Source organism: Pan paniscus, chromosome 16 (assembly GCF_029289425.2).
Source record: "Pan paniscus chromosome 16, NHGRI_mPanPan1-v2.0_pri, whole genome shotgun sequence".
In the NCBI taxonomy this organism is placed as follows: Eukaryota; Metazoa; Chordata; class Mammalia; order Primates; family Hominidae; genus Pan; species Pan paniscus.
In genome coordinates, this window is record NC_073265.2 from 56,826,533 (window position 1) to 56,851,001 (window position 24,469).

The 24,469-nt window shown below is 39.7% G+C and overlaps 1 protein-coding gene across 13 annotated transcripts in view; it reads left to right on the forward strand.

Moving 5' to 3' along the window:
- Positions 1–24,469, forward strand: part of MAP2K5 (mitogen-activated protein kinase kinase 5) — a 267,047-nt gene that overhangs the window by 29,088 nt on the left and 213,490 nt on the right. For all 13 annotated transcript variants that reach the window (XM_003828008.6, XM_055098505.2, XM_063596751.1 and 10 more), the window contains 4 exons: positions 7,923–7,992; positions 13,059–13,099; positions 14,015–14,082; positions 20,098–20,146. In XM_003828008.6, the coding sequence (XP_003828056.1) occupies positions 7,923–7,992; positions 13,059–13,099; positions 14,015–14,082; positions 20,098–20,146 (228 nt within the window). The remainder of the gene's footprint in view (positions 1–7,922; positions 7,993–13,058; positions 13,100–14,014; positions 14,083–20,097; positions 20,147–24,469) is intronic.

Genomic DNA, 24,469 nt, shown 5'->3' on the forward strand with positions numbered 1-24,469 from the left:
TTTATTAAAAAGTAAAGTGGTGAAAGAATAGCTGCTCACTCCATAGAGTAGGACGTTCCCGAAAGTAGGAGGATGAATGTGCCCACCCTACGTATGATGTTTGTTTATGTATAGGATAAAAAAGGATCATGGGGAGATGTGCTCGGCTACAAGGGTTTGTGATAAAGGATTCATTTTCTTAATTACTATATTTTGTAAGAATTGATATTATTATTATTATTATTTTTTTGAGACAGAGTCTTGCTCTGTTGCCCAGGCTGGAGTGCAGTGGTTAGATCTTGGCTCACTGCAAACTCACCTCTCGGGTTCAAGTGATTCTCCTGCCTCAACCTCCTGAGTAGCTGGGACTACAGGCACCTGCTACCACGCCCAGCTAAGTTTTGTATTTTTAGTAGAGACGGGTTTTCACTATATTGGCCAGGCTGGTCTCAAACTCCTGACCTTGTGATCTGCCTGCCTCGGCCTGCCAAAGTGCTGGGATTACAGGCGTGAGCCACCGTGCCTGGCCTGATATTATTTTGTTTAAAGCAAAATTAGGAATGCTTCTGTTCTCAAGATATTAGGGTATCAGGACATTCCTGAATCTGGGTATGTTTAGTAAACGTTATCAATCTGTTCCCTTAATCATAAATAGCTAGAGCCTAGGAATACCTAACTTCCTGGGAATGTAGCCCGGGAAGTCCCAGCCTCATTTTTCCTAGCCCTCACTCAAGATGGAGTTGCTCTGGTTCAAATGCCTCTAACAACATTGCTATAAAGAGCTATTTGAGACTGGGTAATTTATAAAGAAAAGAGGTTTAATTGACACAGTTCTGCATGGCTGGGGAGGCCTCAGGAAACTTACAATCATGGCAGAAGACAAAGGGGAAGCAAGTACTTTCTTCACAGGGTGGCAGGAGAGACAGTTGGGTAGAGGGTGGGGCGGGAGTTGCCACACACTTTTAAACCATCAGATCTCGTGAGAATCCACTCACTATCATGAGAACAGCAAGGGGGAAATCCACCCCCATGATCCAGTCATCTCTCACAGGACCCCTCCTCCAATTCAACATGAGATTTGTGGGCGGGGACACAAATCCAAACCATATCAGACTCCATCTTGAATAGAAGCTAGGTAAAATGAGGCTGAGACCTGCTGGGCCGCAGCCCCAGGAAGTCAGGCATTCTTAGTTACAGGATGTTTAGAGTTAAGGGAACAGGTTAATAGCGTTTACCAAACAGATTCAGGACTTAACAGACCCAGGGAATGTCCTGATGTCCTGATATCTTAAGAACAAAAGCATTCTGAGTTTTGCTTTAAAGATAATATCTTTAAATAATAATATCTTCTTGTGGAAGACAGTAGTTACACAAAGATGAATAATCCTGTGTCACCAGCCCTTGTAGTGCAGCGCATCTCCTCCATATGGTTTTTTGCTTTGTTATTTTACATATAAACAAACATTGTACCTAAGGTGGATGTGTTCCTCCTCTTGCTTTTGGGAACACCCAGCTCTGACTGGGTTTATTGGTGGAGCCATTCTTTTGTTCCTTTACTTTCTTAATAAACTTGCTTTCACTTTACTCTGTAGAATCACCCCAAATTCTTTCTTGCACGACATCCAAGAACCGTCTCTTGCGGTATGGATAAAGATCCCTTTCTGATAACAGTATTTCTCAAGAGTGGCTTGGGGTAGAGAATTTATGAAGCATGGAAGCCACTTAGGGGGCTGTTCCTTGTGAAAGACAATAGTGGTCACTGGACTGGTGAGAAGTTAACAGATTTGAGAAGTGGGGAGGATGTCAAGTTAATAAAATTTAGTAGGCCGGGCATGGTGGTTCATGCCTGTAATCCCAGCACTTTGGGAGGCAAAGGTGGGTGGATCACGTGAGGTCAGGAGTTTGAGACCAGCTTGGCCAACATGGTGAAACCTCATCTCTACTAAAAATACAAAAATTAGCTGGGCATGGTGGTGGGCACCTGTAGTATCAGCTACTCGGGAGGCTGAGGCAGGAGAATCACTTGAACCCAGGAGGCGGAAGTTGTATTGAGCCAGGATCGCACCATTGCACTCCAGCCTGGGTGACAGAGCAAGACTCCATCTCAAAAAAAAACAAAATAAAGCCAGGTGCGGTGGCTCACATCTGTAATCCCAGCACTTTGGGAGGCTGAGGTGGGCGAATCATGAAGTAAAGAGATCGAGACCATTCTGGCCAACATGGGGAAACCCCGTCTCTACTAAAAATACAAAAATTAGCTGGGCATGGTGTCGGGCGCCTGTAGTCCCAGCTACTCAGGAGGCTGAGACAGGAGAATCATTTGAACCTGGGAGGCGGATGTTGCACTGAGCCGAGGTCGTACCACTGCACTCCAGCCTGGGCGACAGAGTGAGACTCCATCTCAAAAAATAATAATAATAATAAAATAAAATAAAATTTAGTGGTTAAATACGGGGGAGAAGAGAAGAGAGATGGTTTGGATTACTTCCAGATTTCTGGTTTGGGAAACAGGGTCATAGTGATGGTATTTCCTGAGACCATAAACCCAGGCAGCAGAAGACAGGTCTAGGGTCTGATAGGGGATAGGAGAGGAAATCAGTTTTGGACCTGTTGAATTGGAGGGGGCTCTGCACAATCAACTGGTTATGTTTCAGAACTTAGGAGAGAAATCTGGGCTGGAAATAAAGATTTGTGATTCATCAGCTCCTAATTAGTCTCAGTGATTCCTCTGGTAGTTGAAACTTTGAAGTGGCTGAAGTAACTCAAGGAGAGTGTAAAATGAGAAGGTTAATGAAAAACAGTGGGGGAAATCCTGCATTTAAAGGAGAGATGGGGTAATAACCACTTACAGGAAACCGAATGGAGTGGTTGGAGAAGTAGGAAAACCCATGGAGGTGGCGGGGCGGGGGAGGGCAGTGGGGGAGTGGTTGTTGCCAAAGAAAGAGCCAGAGGTCACCTAGGTCACCCATCAGCACAGATGTCTTCACACTGCTTCGCCAGCCTCTGAAAGATCAGAGGATATAACCTAACCTGCACAGGGTGTGAGCGAAGCCACAGCTCTCCACCAGCTCAGCAGTCTACCAGGTAACCCTGCCTATTTAGGTAAATGTTTTGAGGTATGAGAAATATGAGATAACCTACTTCTTAACTTGTAAGCAATAAATATACATTTTATGCCCTGAGTGCATGGCATGGCCTAGGATGAAAGGAGTAATTTTTTTGTTTGTTTGTTTACTGATAAACCATTTGCTTCATCTGTTAAATAGAGGTGATGATACTTATAGAATAGGATAGGATTGTAAGAAACTAAGTGAATAAACGTAGATATGTAGTGCTGAGCCTAACACACATAGGTATCCAATGAGTGAGGGTTAGTTCTCTCCCTCTATCTCTATCTCTCTATCTATGTCTCTGTTTTCTTTTTTTCTTTCTTTCTTTTTTTTTTTTTTTTTAAGATGGAGTCTTGCTGTGTCGCCCAGGGTGGAGTGCAATGGCACGATCTCAGCTCACTGCAACCTCTGCCTCCTGGGTTCAAGCAATTCTGTCTCAGCCTCCTGAGTAGCTGGGATTACAGGTGCACACCACCACGCCTGGCTAATTTTTATATTTTTAGTAGAGACAGGATTTAACCATGTTGGCCAGGCTGGTCTTGAACTCCTGACCTCAGGTGATCTGCCTGCCTTGGCCTTCCAAAGTGCTGGGATTACAGGCATGAGCCACTGCTTCCATCCTTCTCTCTTTCTTAATAGAAAATTTGTGCCTCATAAACTTAAACTGTGCTGTTTTGGAACTCAAGTTTTTAAAAAAAATATGGCAGATTTCCATGAAGAAAAAAATGTAATTATTGATTGAATTGTGCCATTAGCATTAGAATTAGATTTATAACAAATATGAACACTGTAGTAAACTTGCAAACAAAACAAAGCAAAAAATTGCACTTGTTATCCCCTTGTTGAATCTGGCCCTCTGTTTCAAATTAATTAGATTTTTGGTAACTATGCTAAACTTTGTCACATCCTTATTAAAATGGCTGAAGAATTTTGAAGAACAGCTCAGAGGGACTCTGAAACTAATCTGAGTCTAGTACTGGAGATTCCATTAGCAATTGCAAAGCTGATTGATCTTTTACCCAGTTAGCTTATTGATTATCGCTGCAGTTACTGCATGTAACGGATTATGCAAGGGGTAACAGGAGAAAACACATTTTATAATTGCTGCTGATGTATTCAGTTTGGGCACAATATTTCATACTCTATATAATTATTTCTGCATTTTTAAGTGCTGCAACACTTCTAAGATAGAAAGTTTGCTTAATATTGTTTCAATATGAGGAGGTGTACTTTTAAATTTCTTCACTAATAATGCATTACAGTTTACCAAGTGCCTTCACTAATTTTATTGCTGCAGTTTAATTTTTGAGCCTCACAGTAACCCTATATATTAGGGTAAATATTTTTATGCTCATTTGGAGGAAACTGATGTTTAATAAAGTTAAATGTCTTCCTGAAGGCTACACAAGTTAATGAGTGGCAGACTTAGAATTCAACCCCATTTCAATCAGTAAATATTTATTAAACACCTACTATGTGCAGAGCTTTGTGTTAGGGCTAATAAATGCCAGGATAAGATTATAGACCTGAAGATGAAGTTATTTGGATAACTTGAAGTAATATTATGAAGGTTACTTTGTTACATTTCTGTCCAAGCTATCATGTTCAGTATCTTAGTGTACAAAGTTTAGGGGTGTTTTTTTGGTCGTTGCTGTTTGTTTCTTTGTTTTTTTCTTTTCTTTTGGTTTTGGTCATTTCTGCTTATTTTATCACTATTTAGAACAAAATTGGAGAGAATCCCTTTAAAGGAAGAGTATATAGAAATGACACTAATAGATCCAGATCTAAAAACAATTTGCTGGCCGTGTGCAGTGGCTCACGCCTGTAGTCCCAGCACTTTGGGAGGCCAAGGCAGGTGGATCACCTGAGGTCAGGAGTTTGAGACCAGCCTGGCCAACATGGTGAAACCCCATCTCTACTAAAAATACAAAAATTAGCCGGGCCAATGGTGGGTGCCTGTAATCCCAGCTACTTGGGAGGCTGAGGCAGGAGAATTGCTTGAACCTGGGAGGTGTAGGTTGCAGTGGGCCAAGATTGTGCCACTGTACTCTAGCCTGGGTGACAGAGCAAGACTCTGTCTCAAAAAAAAAGAAAACCCCAATTTGTTTTGCAGTTTATTAGTTGCTGTCTTCTCTGTTTTCCCATGTGAGCCTCACAGCTATCCTCTGGGTAGAGCCCGTTTTGATTTTACAAATGAGTAACATGAGGCACAGTGAGCATTTTGTCATGGAGGTCACATGCTTGGAGACAACAGTTAGTGATGAAGCTCCTGGGTTTGAGCCCTCTGATTCATTCATGTGCCTTGCTCATCTCACTGAGCAGCATGGACCTGGTGGCCGGTCAGGACTGCTCTGTGCTAAGAGGTACCATGCATGGCCCTGCATTTTATCCTTATCCCATGGGGAATGCTCCGTAGGCAGTAGCCTGAGTTTCTAGGCCTAGTGCCTTGTTGGTGGCTGTTCCTCAGGGGCCAGTTGTGTAGGGCCCACACTGTGGTTTTGATTACCTCCCTTTACAGCATGTCCTTGATGGTGAATTACTTCGCTATGTGGAACATAAGCTTCTCTATTAATACAGACACAGATCAAATGCAGTAGTCCAGCAGGAGAAAATATACTTGGATTTAGAGGAAATATAAAAAACAAAAAACACAACCTAACTACTCGCTTTAGAGAAACTGTTAAGTGGCATACTTGATATCATTACTGTGACTGTGTTAATTGTAGTACAGAGAGATGTTTATAGATGGCTTAAAAATTCTCACAATGATTATACCAGTGTATATAGTTTGCCAGTTGATTTGGCACAGACCTAAAATGAAAGGAAAACCATTTTTATTTATTTATTTATTCTGTGAGGTAAATAAATAAAGCTGGAAAACAGGTCAATTTCATGCATGCAAGGTTTTATAGTAGGAAAAAAAAGCATTGCACCTGTTCTGACCCTTTACATTTGAGGTTCTTTGTTTTCAAACTTGACCCCAAGCACCAGTTTTAGACATCTCTATAATTAACTTGTTAGATAAAGTGTAAGGATATTTTATTTGTCTTGATTTCTAGGACAATGGCAAAGTAGTAACTGAAATTACTAGCCTATTGTACATAGCAGTTAATTAAAGAAAAGCATTAACTATAGGAGAACACCACCACTGCTGTTGTCTTGTATCAGTACAAAAAGGCAGTAATTTTTTTGACAGCCACTGATTGGAAAGTTGCTTGCAGCCTTCCAGAAGCAAGGGGGTACATGCTGTGGATCAATAACCGGCAAATTTCCCATTAAAAAGAATACCTGAGCAATGTTCCAAATAGCCACTGGCATCTTAATTTTCCATGGAAACCTCAAATACTTGTGTGCCGAGGACAAGTCATTTTCGGACAATTTTTCCAGACTACTTGTTAACAGTTATTGCTGTCCCAAAAGGTTGACAGCCTACATGATTGATATTTCATTTACTTGTCATCACTGTTTGAGTAATGGCGAGTGCTGTATTTCTGTGGTTTTAAGGAACAGAATCTCCTGAAAGACATTTGCCTTAGTATGTATTCCAGAGAGTGTTTCACATGTTATGCCGTATGTATATAAGTTTTTATGTCTGTAGAAGGAGAGAATCACTTCCTTTACAGTTTGAAACCCTTTGGAGAGCTGGGTACACTTATATCAGTGCATAGCTATCCAACATCCACCTTCACTTCATTTGTTATTAGTGCGAACAGCCTTAGATGTATTAACTTGTGATTCCCAAAATGATGTGGCATTTTATAGCTCCCCTTTATTTTCAAGAGGAAAAAAAAAACCCTTGCTCTTGTAATAATTTTAATGTACATAAAAGCAATAGGAAGATATATGTGATATCTTCTAAAAAAATAAACTTTTAAAGAATGTCAGCAAACAATGGTAATCAAGGAGGGATTTCCTAAACATATCGTATTGAAATAATATGCACATGTTTTTAATAAACAGTGAGGATGAAAAGGATGTTCTGCTCTTTGACAGCCCCTCAAAACATAAAATCAGCAGTTTTCATTGTGGATATTTTTCCACTAGGAACATCACTTTGTTATTTGTCGAGCATTATAAGATGTGAGAGCACAGAAGCCATCTCCAAGTTAGGTGGACATATGCTCACAAATTAGCGGAGTGGTAATCAAACCACAGTACCACCTACTGAATAATTTGTGTTTACTAAGGAGTGTGAAAGCTTTTTCACTTAGAACTTTATTTTTTGTGTGCAGAATTTTACAGTGCAATTTGATCCGTACTAAAGTGTTTATAAGGCTAAAGCATAAAAGGTATGTTTGTTTGAAACTAGGCTACCTTTTTATCATGTTAATCCTGTCATCTTTGGATGGGTTGTATTTTGCTATTTCCACAGTCTCTGTGATTTCGATTTCCATTATCTGTGCATTTTATACACAAATTGAATAATGTTTGATTAACTGGCATGTAGGTCCAAGCCCAATGTGAAGCTTCTTCATTTTGCTTTGCAAAATCCAGGGAAAAAGAGCAAGAGGCAATTTGGGAAATTCCACTAAAATGCTTTATGTGTCGTCTAAATATATATCATTTTCAAATATTTCTTAAATACTAATATAAAGTCTTAATCAACACTTTTACTCTTAAAGATAAATGCCAGGGTGAAGGCTAACACACTGGACTTTCAATCCTAAATATTCACTATAGTCATTTTGATGTGCCGGTAGGGGAAAAGTATTCTCAAGGCTGATATGTATATACCAGCAATTTACAAAAGTACTGTGAATTAAAACAACCCATAAGTGTCTGTTCCAGTATTCATACCTTACTGAGTAATCTCTTTCTATAATCTCTTTGCAGTATTATTCCACAGTAATGGAACAGCAAGTAAATGGACAGTTAATAGAGCCTCTGCAGATATTTCCAAGAGGTAATGTTGAGCAAATTCTAATCAACAGTGATTATTTCAGTAAACTGTTTCATCAACAGTTATGTTTCCAAAGGTTTAAATGCACATAACATGATGTTTAGCTCTTAATTCGAAAAACAAAAGAAGTATTCATTATCGTGGGGATTGCAGGCTATATTATAGTTATGGCAGATAAAATATCTAATTTACTAGAGTAAATTAAACTAACTAGATTGTTTTTTGTTTTTGAAGTACATACTTACATTAGCTTAAAGAACTCTTTTGGGGGTCCACATGGTTTCTAAAGCAAGGCAAATGAATGACTTTAATTCTGGATATTTATAAATTGTGGCTCATGATGGTGGCCAAAGCTGCTATTGAGGAGAAAGCTTTCAGCTAGCACAGAAGCAAAGATTTACTGAGGTGTTAGGAGAGAAATTTTGGTGGAATGTTTGGTATCTGGTTTTTTGAGGAGGTATTTTCTAAATAATTGAAATTCTTCATAAATAGAAATTTGATTATCTCCAAAAATATGAGCTGATGAGAGTAAGTTTCAGTGAATCACTTGGTCAGATAATTTTCTTTTTCCCTTTTAGGTTTGGCAGTACTATCCTTGTATCGGATATGATTGTTCAACCGTGTATAAATGTTCCCTCAAAATTTGAATAATGGTGAAAAAGAACAGTTTAATTATATAAACCATTAAGTCTTTCACCCGTTATACATTGCCCCACTTGGAATCCATGTTTTCTAACTAATGGAACAGATAAGGAAATTCTCTAAGTAACCCTTCTAGAAATAACTTAATTGAAATAATTAAAAGTTAAACTTACCTTCGTTAACTGATACTGTACAAATAATCATGGTATGAGTTTTCCAATTAAACATTCTAGACTTTCATTACCTGTAACTCTCTGAAGTTTGAATGGCTCAATTAACCAGTAGGCTCCTATTTGCACTGATAAAGTCTCCAAAGGCAGCTGTCTTGGCCAACCCACAAGAAGATCTGGGTTCAAGAATAATACTGCTCTTCTAGCATATGTGTGGGCAGCAGAATCAGGAGTGCTTAGCATATTACTAGTAACTTATTCAAGTGCTAAGTAAGTACAGTTGGGCTATTTAAGGCCAGTGATAGTCCAAAACAAGGATTGTGATTAATCCACTTCTGTTGTACTTGAAGAATAAGCACTGAAACAGAAAAAAAAGTTGCTATTTCTGTTTATTAGTCCAATGATTAGGATGTAGATTATTTCTTTTTTTTTTTTTTTTTTCGAGACAGAGTCTCGCTCTGCCACCAGGCTGGAGTGCAGTGGTGCAATCTCAGCTCACCGCAACCTCTGACTCCCTGGTTCAAGTGATTCTCCTGCCTCAGCCTCCTGAGTAGCTGGGATTACAGGCTTGTGTCACCACACCCAGCTAATTTTTGTATTTTTAGTAGAGACAGGGTTTCACCATGTTGACCAGGATGGTCTTGATCTCCTGACCTCATGATCCACTCCCCTCGGCCTCCCAAAGTGCTGGGATTACAGGCGTGAGCCACCGCGCCCAGCCAGGAGGTAGATTATTTCTTAATGTTTGCAGTGACTGGAAAATTTAGGCAAGTTTCAAAATTCTTTCTTCACAAGGAGTAGTATTTTACAAACTGAAAATTTCCATTAATTTCTCTATTGACATTATAGCTCTGCCATAGAAAACCCTAATTGCAGTATCCTGGAGAAATATACTTCCAGGCAGGGCACAGTGGTTCATGCCTGTAATCTCAGCACTTTGGGAAGCTGAGGCAGGTGGATTGCTTGAGCTCAAGAGTTTGAGACCAGCTTGGGCAACATGTCAAAACCGTCTCTACCAAAAAAATACAAAAATTAGCCAGGCGTGGTGCACACTCCTGTTGTCCCAGCTACTTGGTGGGCTGAGGTGGGAGGATGGCTTGAGCCCAAGAGGTTGAGGCTACAGTGAGCCATGTTTGTGCCACTGTACTCCAGCCTGAGTGACAGAGCAATACACTGTCTCAAACACACACACACACACACACACACACACACACACACATCCAATGTTGTGGGTCTTCATTTGTCTCTAAAAAAATTTTTTTAGTTATCTTCTTCCAAATTCTTTCAAGTTTTGTTTGTTTTCTTTCCTTTTGTGAGCAGTCCTGTCATTCTCACTGTTCATTGCATTATGCTTCTTCCCATGATAATCACAACCATTTTTAGATGTCTGCTCTGTTAAGGCATTAATATTGCTTTACGCGTCATCATCTGTAATCCTCCTGATAGTTCTGCCTATTAGGTATTACTTTTTCCAATTTATGGACGAGAATATTGAGATTCAGAGAGGTTAAGTAACTTCAGAGTCACACAGCTTATAAGTGCTTACTATGCCCTTTGAGTAAGAATTTCATTTAAATTATAATATGATTAAAATGGAAAGGCATATATATTAAAATATAATTAGAGTGTGTATGGGAGTAGTTTGGAGGGCTTGTTTTGGAGTGGAGAGGAGTATGTTATGGGGAGAGGATACTTAAAGGAGGAAATTATATGAGATGTCATTGTCATATGTAGTCTTAGCATAAAACCCACTAGGCTGCAATAAATTGTTAAACATAGTCTTTCAAAGCCAAATTTAAATATTTCAGAATATGAGACTGTCTTTTTATTTCTGTGTTTTTTTAATATGCTATGGTATAATTGTTTCTAGTTTTTGATAGTCTTTTGCTTTTTGCTACCTGTCTACATCGAATGTACATTTCATCATATGTAGATAAGTGAAATTATGCAAATTTACATAATCGACATGTAGACATACTGGGTATATTTCCTGTGTCTACCTAGTTGGTTAGAGGCCCTCAGATCTTAAATTTTATGGTTAGGCCCCATGTTAAAAAGAATCTTTAGACTGAACAAGTAGGAAGGATAGGAGAAAATGATTGTTTCCTTATTTATTATTTATTTATTTATTTATTTATTTATTTTGGAGACAGAGTCTCACTCTATCACCCAGGCTGGAGTGCAGTGTGTGCTCACGGCAGCCTTTATCTCCCCAGGCTGGAGCAGTTCTCCCGCCTCAGCTCCTGAGTAGCTGGGGCTACAGGCATGTGCCACCACGCTGGGCTTTTTTTTTTTATTTTTTAATAGCGACAAGGTATCACAGTGTTGCCCAGGCTGGTGTCAAACTCCTGAGCTCAAGCAATCCTCCCACCACCACTTCTCCAAGTGCTGGGATGAAAGGCATGAGCCACCATGCCTGGCCATAATTCTGATCTAATAACATGTTCTCCTCATTCCAAGTAGCACAGTTGCCTTGGATAGTAACTCCCAGGTCATGGCTAAGTCCTCTCCATTGTTAAAAGATATGTTAAATATTAATAAGTGTGAACATTGACTAGCTTTATAGTAATTCCTGACCCGATAACTTTAGGAAATATGAGGTTACTGGGTTTTTTGACTGCTGTTTACATCTCCAGTTATAAAAGTTTGAGAAGTCAATTGAGGAGTGAGGCAGATGTTAAGGTTAGAGATAAGAGTTGATGTTTGTCTCTGATTCCTTGGCTAGCCACTTTGTTTAAATGAAATTTATGAATGCACTGCTTACTTCAGTGGAAATATTTTGAAGTGTTGTCTTAGGAAGTATTGATGGTCCCTCAAGGACCAGACGTCAAATGCATGTGACTGTAGTTCAAAAGGTTAATTTCCATTTTAAGGAAAGAAGATTTTGAGTCTTAATTTTAATACATTTTAGAAAGGCAAGTAAAAACATTTTGTTATGGTTTAGATATATTTTCTAGGAAAAATAACATAATAAATTTGAGTATATTTGGAATATACAAAATGAAAGCAACTGCAGTGTTTTGTAATTATTACCCATATCTTCTCCTTTTTTTTTTTTTTTTTTTTTTTTTGAGACAGAGTCTCGCTCTGTAGCCCAGGCTGGAGTGCAGTGGCGCGATCTCAGCTCACTGCAAGCTCCGCCTCCTGGGTTCACAACATTCTCCTGCCTCACGACATTCTCCTGCCTCAGCCTCCCGAGTAGCTGGGACTACAGGCGCCCGCCACCATGCCCAGCTAATTTTTTGTATTTTAGGTAGAGACAGGGTTTCACCATATTGGCTAGGTTGGTCTTGATCTCTTGACCTCATGATCAGCCCACCTCAGCCTCCCAAAGTGCTGGGATTACAGGCATGAGCCACTGCACCCAGTCATTACCCACATCTTATTATTAATTTCTTGTTGTCAGAAACAGGAAAACGACATGTACATCTGAGAGAGGAGCAAAAAAAAAAAAAAAAAAAAAAAAAATCAAATTAATTCGTCCCCAATCAATCAAAATTGATGGCCCCTTAACATACAATTTGTAGGGCACTATAGTTTTCAAATAGAAGCAGTCTATAACATGGGCAGGAGGCTTTTGTATTTTTAACATTTGTTGAAGAAGCATTTGCTGAATTGGAAAAGTACTAACCTGTAACTCAAGATGGTGTCAGGAAATTAATATTCTTTTTTCCTGGCACTACCTTATCTCTAGGACTAAATCTTAGCATATGTCAAGATTTGCAAGAAATGTAATAAAATTAGTTATATATCTGTATTTTAATACATTTGACTGCTTATGGCTGTGCAAAGTAGTATTCAAGCTAGAATGTTCCATCGTAGAATCCCTAGCAATCTTTTTGGCATTAAAACATCCTTTTCTCACCCCCCTTGCTCACAAAAAAATCCCTTAGCTCTTTTCAAAGTAGTTTAAGTGATAGCAGATATACAATGTAATAGAATGAGGACAGATTGCAGAAATTTGAATTATGAAAGGAATCTAATCATTTTAGCTCAGTTAACTTGATTTTTATATGTTTTAAGCAGAAATTGGAATTTATATGAGGTGGTTCAGAAAGCTCTTTGCATTTATAAATGCTCACTCCTGCAAGTTAAAACCCTGGTTCATAATTCCCACTTTGGGTCTTGGGAGCCACTTTTCAATCATTTCTCTCTGCTAATTTTGGTGTCACCCTCATTTCTTTTTAAACGATTCATTTTGAGCAAATTTGTAAATGGCCCTGATGTGTTCTACAATTTAGTCAATTACTGTTTCAGCCTGCAAGCCTCCTGGGGAACGGAACATACATGGCCTGAAGGTACGAATTTCAATAATTGTTTCAGTAAAGTTAGATGGATTTGTAATGCTGTGTTCCACTTATTGAAATGTCAAATAAAACTGCACTTTCTCAAGCTCTGACAAGCGATCCTTTTATTTTTTTTAAATGGGAGGTGGAGGGGGATTCATCTGTAGTATTTGCTCAGTATGTGTATATATTTGCATACTGGGGGTTTGGTACTGTATTTTCAATTATTTGGAATTGTTTTGTTGGTCAGTGTCTTCAGGATAATCCTAGGTGCTGGTATCTACAAAGATTTTAGTAAGAATATAGACTTCATTTCAGTGATTAATTAAGCACATAAGCATATTGCACATGGAATACCCTCTCTTGACATATTTATGCTAGAAACATATATCTAGTTAATGTCTTTTCATTCTGTGTATTTTGAATTCTGGATTTCTGTTTAGGGCTTCACATCTGAAAGAAAAGCTGGCTTTTGTATTAGGCTCAAATATTTCATAATTAATTATTTGGACCTCATTTTTTAGTGAATAAGAAACATTCTACATACAGTGTTCTGCTTGGTTGCAGAGCTAGAAGGATATAACTTGAGGTTCACTACTAACCCCTGGGTATATTCTTAATGTACTTTTTGAACATACTGTTTTTATATGTATTCTAGACAGTGAGTTGGATTTTCACACTGTTTATGTCTCCTTTTTCATCACTGTTTAAGTATTTAATGGAATAATGACAGGAATAGAATATTATGTAATGTATGGGTTATACGGTTTTGTAACCTATATACTGAATAGACTCCAACTGTGGGTCTGTCTAGCAACAAGCTAATTAACCTTCATAGTGAAATGAGAAATTTGTGGCAAATTATAGGTTAATTAGAACTGTGTCCTCAGAACACAAGACTGATCAAGATTCTTTCTTTACTTATAGGTGAATACTCGGGCCGGACCCTCTCAACACAGCAGCCCAGCAGTCTCAGATTCACTTCCAAGCAATAGGTGCGAGCAAGCAAGTAAAGTGTGCCCTTGATGTGATTTATCTACAGAGTTGGGGTGGGGTGGGGAAGAAGCTAGAAAGAAATTTGACCAGTTAGATAACCTAGCTACATATTGACCAAAGAGAAAGGACCTCATATGGAAGGATGAATGTTTAGATTTAGACTGGGTGCTGAGAAGGCTCTCTGGGGAGAGTGACGTTTCTGTTTTGACCTGAAGGATGAGAAGTACGTGAAGAAGCAGAGAAGGGCGTTTCAGACGGAGGGAAGAGGGTAGGTGAAGGCCCTGAGGTGGAGAAGGAGCTCGGCATGTTTGTGAGTAGGCCAGTTTGGCACAGGGAGGGGTGCTGGGTTGGGGAAGGGATTTGGAGAGAGGAGATGAGAGAGCAATAGGAGTGATAGGAGCTAAGGAGGTAGACAGGACTTATCATGCGGGGCCTCGTAGGCCCTGTAATGTTTGAATTTTCCTCTCGGTGCACTGGCGAGCAGTTAGAGGGCTTTTAGTAGGAGAGGGACATGGCCAGCCCTGTGTTTTTAAAAGATCCTCTGCCTGTGGTGTGGCGAATGAGCAGAAGCTCCCATCTAATCCTGCCCTCCTTTGATGTTTGACTTCCTACTCCTTGCCAAATGGTCATCAAACCTCTTACTGAACATCCCTGTCGGAGGAATGCACTTTATCAGCCAACGCAGCTTCTTCCCTTTTTTACTTGGCTACATCTCAGAAGGCTCTTTTTTGTGAGCTGAGATTTGTCTTTCTATAGCACCCACTCATAACTTTTTAGTTAAGCCCTCAGAACGTGGTTGTTCCCTCTTCCAGGTCAACAGCTCTTCCAGTTGTCTTCCCTCCAAACACAGTTCTAGATTTTCTGTCTCAGTAAATTCTCCCACATCCAGTCCATTGCTAACTCCAGATAACTTGTCAGTCCTCCTTCACTGCTTCCTAGGCCTCCCTCAGTGCCACACCCTGTCAGTCCCCACACTTGTGGGTTCTACCTTCTGAGTAGCTCTGCATCTTTCTACTCGCCAGCATCCCTGCTGCTGTGTGGGTGGTTCCAGCTCTCCAGATCACTGCCACAGCCTCCTGAGAGTCTACTCCCTCCGTTCTTGCCCCATTCAGCCCCTCCTCCACCCTGCAGCTGGAGCCATCTTGCCAGTGTACAGTCCTGAGCTGCAGTCATTCCCTGCTTTAAAACCTTCACTGCTCTTCATGCTTTCAAGATGAAGTATAACCTCCACAGCAGGTGAGCAGTGGCCCTTCACATATGGGTGCTCTGTGTACTCCAGCTTGCTGGCCCACCTCTGTACCCCATCCCACCTGACAGTCCAGCTTTGCTGATGAACACATAGTGCCCTGAATGGATCACTTTCTTCTCTCTACTGGGCCTGCACATTTTCCCGTTTTCCTGTTTCTTTTCATCCCCACCTTGACCTTCAGTCTGGCTAACCTTGGTTATCTTTGAGGACTAAATTATCTTCTGAGAACTGTCCCTGATTACTACCCATCTCCCAGTGCACACCAGGGACCTCTCTAGGAATTCCTATGATACCCCCTTCTTCCTTGTATTGTAGTAGTGAGCACATTGTATTATAATCACACCTGTCCTCCAGTACATTCTATACTATTTGAGGGCAGTGACTGTAGCATATTCATTGACAAAGTTCCAATTCCCAGCATGATGCTTGCCACATAGGTTATAGTCAATCATGTTTGAATGAATGAATGCATGAATGTATGTATGAATTACTTGTATTTCTTTTACATCTTACCTCTGGACTAAATTCTCCCAGCTCTTTCATCTTTTCTGATATGACATTATTTCTAGTCCCCTCATCCTTTTCTCTTCTTTGGATATCTCAGTGTCTCTCTTCAGGTGTTGTACTCAAGTTACAGTTGTAACACATTTAAATTTTAAGATGTTTTTATTTTATTACTTTTTTAGAGATGGGATCTCCCTCTGTTGTCCAAGTTAGAGTGCAGTGGCACAATCACAGCTCGCTGCAGCCTTGACCTCCTGGGCTCAAGTGGTCCTTCCACCTCAGCCTCCCAAGTAGCTGGGACTACAGGCTTGCACCACAATGCCTGATTAAGTGTTTTTTTTTTATTTTTTTAAATTTTTTTAATTTTTAGTTTGTAGAGACGGGGTCTCACTGTGCTGCCTAGGCTAGTCTCAAACTCCTGGCTCAAGCAATTTTCTCACTTTGGCCTCCCAAAGGGTTGTGATTACAGTCATGAACCACCACAGCTGGCCTTTAAGTGTTTTTAAAAGTGATTTTTGGATAGCTTAGGTCACCGTGAACATGCAGATGAATGAAATATTGAGTAAAGTGAGTCACAGAGAAATTGTCAGGATACAATTTTTTCTTTTTTTTTCTTTTTAACCAGACAAAGTTGATAGCCAGATACTAGCATAATGAATGAAACAGTATTTTCCTCTATTACTCTCAAAGCATGGGTTGTTTTTTCTTTTGCCTTAGGTGAATGACTGTTTATTAAACTGGGTTTACTAATGCACATGGTGTTCCTAGGCCATAATTACTGAATTCAAGTCCCATTGCCAAGGCAAGGCCTTTCCTAAACTACTTAGCTTTCTCCTTCTGTAAATTAGGATGATTAAACTTTCCATCTATCTACTGCTGGTGTTAGAAAGATTGATGAAGCTGTATTAGGAATCACGTTTTATTTCTTGGATGAAAGGCATTCTATAAATGCAATGAATCAAAATGTTATTAATTCAAGTTTATAACATAATGGAATATCTATGTAGAAACCTTGCCTGGGCTTTGTTTGGTTATTTGCGTCTTTACAATAATTGGAACTATCAACTGGGAGTCATTTGTGGGAAAACTAGGATCTGAATGTTTCCCAGAAAAAAATGTGTGTGTGTGTATGTGTGTGTGTGTGTGTGTGTGTGTGTGTATAAGAGATAGACGGACTTCGAGCAAGATCTGTACCTTAGAGGTCTGTATTTTAGTATCCTTTATAAATTAGGGATAATAACTATACCTAAAGTATAGTTATTATAAGGATTAAATTAGGATAATAAGCATTTAGCACAATGCCTAGCACATGGTCATCACTTGATAAATAGCAGCTGCTATTATTATGTTAACTGGACTGATTTTAGGCAGCTGTGTATTTTTTCCATATATGTTTCAGCTTTCATCCTATTCTACAAAATTGTTAATTGGCACTTTAGTGCATCGATTCTTAGTTGTGGTGGGACATTAAAGTCAAGAACCCTTGGATGAAGACATGCTTTATAAAATCTAGGAAAATAGGGACTCAGTCTCCATAGTTTACATTTGACCATAGCAAAAGTTTAAGATGTATTTAGAAAGAAGAGTAATTATAACTTGAAGTGGTAAAATGTGATCAAACTTGAAGTCTGAGATTCTCTCAAATGTAACCTATTAAAGGTACCAAATGGAATATGTGTATTTCATATTAGGTCTTGAGTCCTTTCTCTTTTTTTCCTTTTCTTTTCTTCCTTTCTTTCTCCTTCCTTCCTCCCTCTCTCCCTCCCTCCCTCTCTCTCTCCCTCCCTCTCTCTCTCTCTCTCTCTGTCTCTTTGTTTCTTTTTGAGACAGGGTCTCATTGCTGTCACCCCCCCATTCTGGAGTGCACAATTGCGGGTCACCACAGCCTCGACCTCCTGGCCTCAAGTGACCCGAGTAGCTAGGATTACAGGCACATGCCGCCATGCCTGGCTAAGTTTTTAATTTTTTTTAGAGATGGGGCCCTACTATGTTGCCCAGGCTTGTTCTTGAACTCCTGGGCTCAAGTGATCCTCCTTCCTTGGCATCCCAAAGTGCTGGGATTACAGGCTTGAGACACTGTGCTTGGCCCCTTTTGTTTTCTGATGTATTTATGATCTTAATGTCTTACTGCATTACTACTACTGCCACCACAGTATAATAATAACCAGAGCAGCGACCACCATTTATGGAACCCTTAGCATATGCCAAGTCATTGGGCTATATTTAAGGGTGAGAAGAGAGTGGAGTATATAGAATATGTAAGATGTGTCTGTGTTCTCAGGGAGCTCCCAGACTCTCCCCTGTTGGGGGAGGGTATGGTAGGAAGAAAGACATCTATACTGACAACTAGCATGGGTAGGTAGGTAAAGGGCTAAAGTGGATAGGTTAAGAATAGAGTTGGCTGGGTGTGGTGGCTCATGCCTGTAATCCCAGCACTTTGGGAGGCCGAGGTGGGCAGATCACGAGGTCAGGAGTTTGAGACCAGCCTGGCCAACATGGTGAAACCCTGTCTTCGCTAAAAATACAAAAATTAGCCAGGCGTGATGGCATGCACCTGTAGTCCCAGCTACTTGGGAGACTGAGGCAGAAGAATCGCTTGAACCCAGGAGGCGGAGGTTGCAGTGAGCTGAGCTCACACCACTGCACTCCAGCCTGGGTGACAAAGCGAGACTCTGTCTCAAAAAAAAAAGTAGAGTTAACAGGCTTTATTATTATTATTATTATTGAGATGGAGTCTCGCTCTGTAGCCCAGGCTGGTGTGCAGTGGTGCGATCTTGGCTCACTGCAAGCTCTGCCTCCTGGGTTCACACCATTCTCCTGCCCCAGCCTCCAGCTGGGACTACAGGCGCCGGCCACCACACCCGGCTAATTTTTTGTATTTTTAGTAGAGACAGGGTTTCACCGTGTTAGCCAGGATGGTCTCAATCTCCTGACCTCGTGATCCACCTGCACCGGCCTCCCAAAGTGCTGGGATTACAGGCATGAGCCACCGCGCCGGCCCCTTAACAGGCTTTAAATCTCAAATAGAACATTGCTGGGGGAAGGTGCTATTTTAAATGCTACTCTACTAGTCAGGTAGATATTCACAGGTATAACTCATTATAAAGCTAGACGACTTAAGAGCTCCCCTTGACTACCATTTTTCTTCAATAAGGACTTTCACGCCAGGGGTGGTGGCTCCCGCCTGTAATCCCAGCACTTTGGGAGGCCGAGGCGGGCAGATCACCTGAGGTCGGGAGTTTGAGACCAGCCTGACCAACATGGAGAAACCCCCAGCTTACTAAAAATACAAAATTAGCCAGGCATGGTGGCACATGCCTATAATCCCAGGTACTCGGGAGACTGAGGCAGGAGAATCGCTTGAACCTGGAAGGTGGAGGTTGTGGTGAGCCGAGATCGCACCATTGTACTTTGCACTCCAGTCTGGGCAACAAGAGTGAAACTACGTCTCAAAAAAAAAAAAAAAAAAAAGGACTTTCACTAAATTCATCCATATGAGTGTTAACATAGTCATATATGTTCAGAAAACACTTTAATACTTCCTAAATAACTCTGGGAGCTGAGTCTCATACCCATAGGAAAGGAAAACCAGCTAAAATTTATTAATTTTATTTGTAAAAACACACCTGCTATGGGCAAGACACAGTGCTAGATTTTTTGTAATATTTAATTTTTCTGGTTACCCTATAAAATTGGTATTTTCCCCATTTTACAGAAAGAGGAAATTGAGGTTCAGAGAGGATAAGTAACTTGTCCCAGATCACACAGCTAGTGAATACCAGGATTTATTTGTACTACATATTTGCTTCCCAGGAAGCTGAATTATAACTTTTAACTGTGTAAGAGACCAGGACTTAAATTATCTATTTTGTCTTTTGAAGTTCTATAATCTTTATTTGCTGTGAATATTAGTGCTTAGCAGATGACATTGTCCACATGAAATTGCCTCTGAAAGGCTATCTAAAGGCAGTAGAACTAATGACCATAAAAATGTCACTGAAGTAGTTCATAAGATATTGTAGCTTCATCTTGACTGTAGGCTTCTTTATTGCTTTCGATTACTAACAGGGTTTTAGTCTCTTTATTTGATACCTTTTGCATTTGGCCAGTTACTTTTGAAAAAAATTTACATTGGGAGAAGGATGTGAAGAGTATGCTCAATCCCTATATGTAAAAGCAAAGGTGTATTTCAGTCTGGAATTTTCAGTGGTGTTCAGAGGTGTTGATGATCTTGCCACTAAAAATTATCTTTCCTTTTCAGCTTAAAGAAGTCTTCTGCTGAACTGAAAAAAATACTAGCCAATGGCCAGGTAGGTATTATTATATATGAAGATTTTCACATAATAATAACGTATTACCGTCCAGTTTTTGTATCCATAAGCTTATTAAACAGATAAAGAGTCTGTGAGTTTCCTGTCATAAATGAATAACATGGCTTAATTTGATTGGCAGAACAATTTGCAGCCCGTTTTTCAAACTGTGCTAATGGGTTTCACTCCCAGCAGATTGAAGTACCATGCACACACCCTGCTGCCATCTCAGTTTTTAAAAAGTTTATCAGTTCTGAACAAGTGTGTCAACTCGTGGGCTGTTGAAATGGCCCTGCATTCTGAGGTGACTGTTTCTTTCATTATCTTTGGGGAGAAAAGGAAAAACCATTACTTTCTCACCTTAGCTCCTTCTTTTGTCCTGAAACTAACGCTGGCTTTTTAGGGAGGCAGAGTGACAGCAGACCTTTGGCGTATAAAATTCCTGGCCTTCAGGAGACCTTAGTTTGCCTAGTAGACTGGCCATCTAAAGCTGACTGACCTAACCCAGCCAGTGAGGGACAAACGAGCCTTCAGGCCAGTTATTTCTTACTAATTTTGATTCAAGTAAATGGACACATCTGAAATAGTAGAGTGCTTTTAAACATACACTGGTAAATTAAGCTACCTACAGGGTCCTCGATTCTTCAGTAGCAACATAAATGCGTTTTAATGTTTGTTATAGTGGAAGCCCTTTGATAGCCTTGGAGGCAGGCGCCTGTCCATTGCGATCAAGCCTGCCTATTAGGCTGTATTGACTGAGACATCTGTGTCACTGCAAATAAAAGACTCTTATTGATTTTCTTAACTGCTGTTCACTTCCCGTCCATGTTTCGAAGGCTGAAATCTTAATTATCTCAGATGCTTATTCAGTGCCTTCACACACTGACCTCTCCAAGCCTCACTGGCATTTCATGAATCAAGTACTTGTAGTGGAGCATGTCAAGAAGACAAAGCCAGGTCCTCATGCCTGTCCTTTAATATCACCTGTGACATTGTGGCCTAATAGATGTGCATGCCTTAAAACAGTGCTGTATGGTAGTGCTTCTGGAGGCCTTGCTTATTTAGCACACAATTCCTTGAATACAGTTAGAAGAAATGAAGTTGATCTGCTTCTGACATCTGATTGCCATCCAGAGTATGTGAATTCTAGTCCTTAAATATCCTATATACAGCTAAGGAGAATCTAGTGTGGTGTATGTATAATCTTTGTAGTCTCAACATTTTAGATAGTATTTATCGAATACCTTTAACTTTCAGCAGCCAAAGGTTTGTTTAGATTGAGGTCCACATCTGTATCACCTCAGTGCCTTATATTTTGTTAGAACCAGCATATATAAACAAAATCTGACTAAAAGCAAAAATATTGAGCCTAGGATATTTATGTATCTTCAACATGCTTGCATTCTAGTTACTAATTGTAATTTATGTATGAGTCACTGTGTTCTTCAGCTGGAAAATATATTTCAAAATTGACATAAATTAAGAAGCTTTAACTACATTTGTTCAGCCCAGACAATGGAAAATAACCTGTCATAGACTCTTCTTTCAAAAATGAAAAACAGTTTTTTCCACTGCAAAAAATAAGCATTTTCATAACGTTTTGACAAAAATAAGCAGTCTCATAATGTTTTGACAGTAAGCCTAGTACCATAGATATCTTAGTGGCTTCAGTTATGAGGTTCTCTATATGGTGGGAGGTTGTCCTGGCAAGGATTTTTGACACTTAAATGTTTATTGCTTTCCCTTGGGAATGTGATAACCTCATATTAAATAATATGGCTTTTTTTTTTCTTTATAAGGATTAGCCTTTCTTACATTTACTTGCACTCAAAAAATTCCCTCAAAAACCAAAAAAACCCACCTTTGGAAGCTTTCAAAATGTCTCCTTCTAATTCCTTAATTCCTCAGTGCTATAGGATAACTAAACAGTGAGTGAAATTGCATTGCAGTGAGGTACTGTGCACAGTTGTAGGCATCAATAAATTTCTGGGCTGAACACTGACACCACTTGATAGGGAAGATAAAAGTCACATTTAATGATACTTTAACACTTGAGCATAGTTTTTTATTTTAGTGGTTTATGCTCTCAAGCATTAATAATGATTTGCCTTTCCACTAGCCTCCACTTAGATTTAATAAGGAATTCATATTAATCATTAAAAGAAAGGGACATGATTCTTCAAGATAATCAAATATTGACAAGTTAGAAATAGCTTTCTGCCTGGGTTCATTGATATAGGTTATGTGATATAAATATTTATTTCTTTTCTGTCACTCAGAGTAAATGCCACCAATTGATTCAGCATTGATATAGTGTCAACAGTTCATAAGAAACATTTGACTGGCCTGTGTTTTCCGATTAGTCTCTGCTCTATAAAGTGGGATTTACTAAATCTCTCCAATTGTCTGCTCATAGAGTGTGACTGCTTTCTGAAACCATTATTGCTTCGATTTGTGAAGCAAAGTTCTAGTGATGGGACTAGTTTCTGTCAGACCTTTACATATAAAATAAGGATTAATTGAGCATTTTTATTTTAATGATTTATAAGCGATAGGTACTGATTCTTCTTAACACAGACAATAAACAAAGAATATTTTCTGTGTTGATCCATAATTGAATTCCATTTCATTTTTTCCATTAATTTCATTAATATATTAAATCAAGCACTTTAAAAAAAGTTTAACACTTAGTCTTTGGAATGGAGACATTGTTTTCCTGTTATCACTTTATGTTGGAGTAATTCCATTTTTCCAGCTTAAAAAAATAAATCAGAAGATATTTTTGGCAAGTTTTATTGAGAGCTATAAATCAGTCTCACTGATGTGTTTTCTGGATGTGTTTTTCCTACTTCAGTTCTAGTGTGGCATCATCTGTTTAACATTGGCCCTTGATTTGAAACTCATTAGAAATAGCCCAAAGGGTCAATTTGAAGAATTTAAAAAGTGCACAGTTACTCCAAAGATATGTGAGTTTGGCCTTTGCATCTCTAAAGTTATTTTTTCTTTTTTTTTTTTTTTTTAGATTTTATAGGAGAGGGTGGCAGTATTTTCCTATTCCTGATAAATCAAGTATAAATCTACTCAGATCAGATCTAGAACTAATTCTGGTCCAGCTGCATCTTTTGGCTGTTATTTTGATAACTTCAAAAAGCCTGTAGAAAAACTTTTTGTATTTGGCTGGGCGTGGTGGCTCATGCCTGTAATCCCAGCACTTTAGGAGGCCCACTTGAGGCTAGGAGTTTGAGACCAGCCTGGCCAACATGGTGAAACCTCTTCTCTACTAAAAATACAAAAAATTTGCTGGGTGTGGCGGCCCATGCCCAGCTACTTAGGTGGCTGAGGCATAAGAATAGCTTGAACCCAGGAGGCAGAGGTTGCAGTGAGCCAAGACTGCACCACTGCACTCCAGCCTGGGCAACAGAGCAAGACTCTGTCTCAAAAAAAACCCAACAACAACAGGAAAACCTTTTTGTATATAGAAAAAAAAGGGAGGGGGAATATATATCTACTGTAAAATTTAAAAAGTTTAAAAACTGTATCATTACTAGTATATGTAACTCTTAGATTCTTACAGTTCATCTTGGATTGCATATGAAGAGTGAAACATAAATGAGGCTGTGTATGTAAGTCCAAACTACACAACAGCCTTCCTTTACCCACACAAACCCAACCTGACTCTGCCCATGGGTTGTTGCTGTCTCTGTTTCTTTTATGGCCCCTGCCTCTCTTTCAGCAGGAGCAGAGCTCAGTGCCAGTCATTTCTCTAAGGTCATTTGCTATCTTGGCAGTTGACATGTAATTGTAACTCCTGTGGCTTTTTCTTCCTCCTCCTTCACATCTATTATTCTGCCTTTTATTTACTTTTTTAGTCAAAACAAGGAACCTGGACTGTATTTAAAAACTACTTGGAATTGGCCGGGCATGGTGGCTCACGCCTGTAATCCCAGCACTTTGGGAGGCCGAGTCGGGCGGATCACGAGGTCAGGAGATCAAGACCATCCTGGCTAACATGGTGAAACCCCATCTCTACTAAAAAAATACAATTAGCTGGGCATGGTGGTGGGCGCCTGTAGTCCCAGCTACTCAGGAGGCTAAGGCAGGAGAATGGCGTGAACCCGGGAGGCGGAGCTTGCAGTGAGCCGAGATCATGTCACTGCACTCCAGCCTGGGCCACAGTGTGAGATCTGTCTCAAAAAAAGAAAAAAAAAGAAAAAAAAAAAAACTACTTGGTATTGTTGTTGAATAAAAAGCTCTCCTTCACCTCTTTTCAATTTAAAGAGCTGTGTGATTTTAAAAACATTTTTCTTCTTAAAAACTAACATC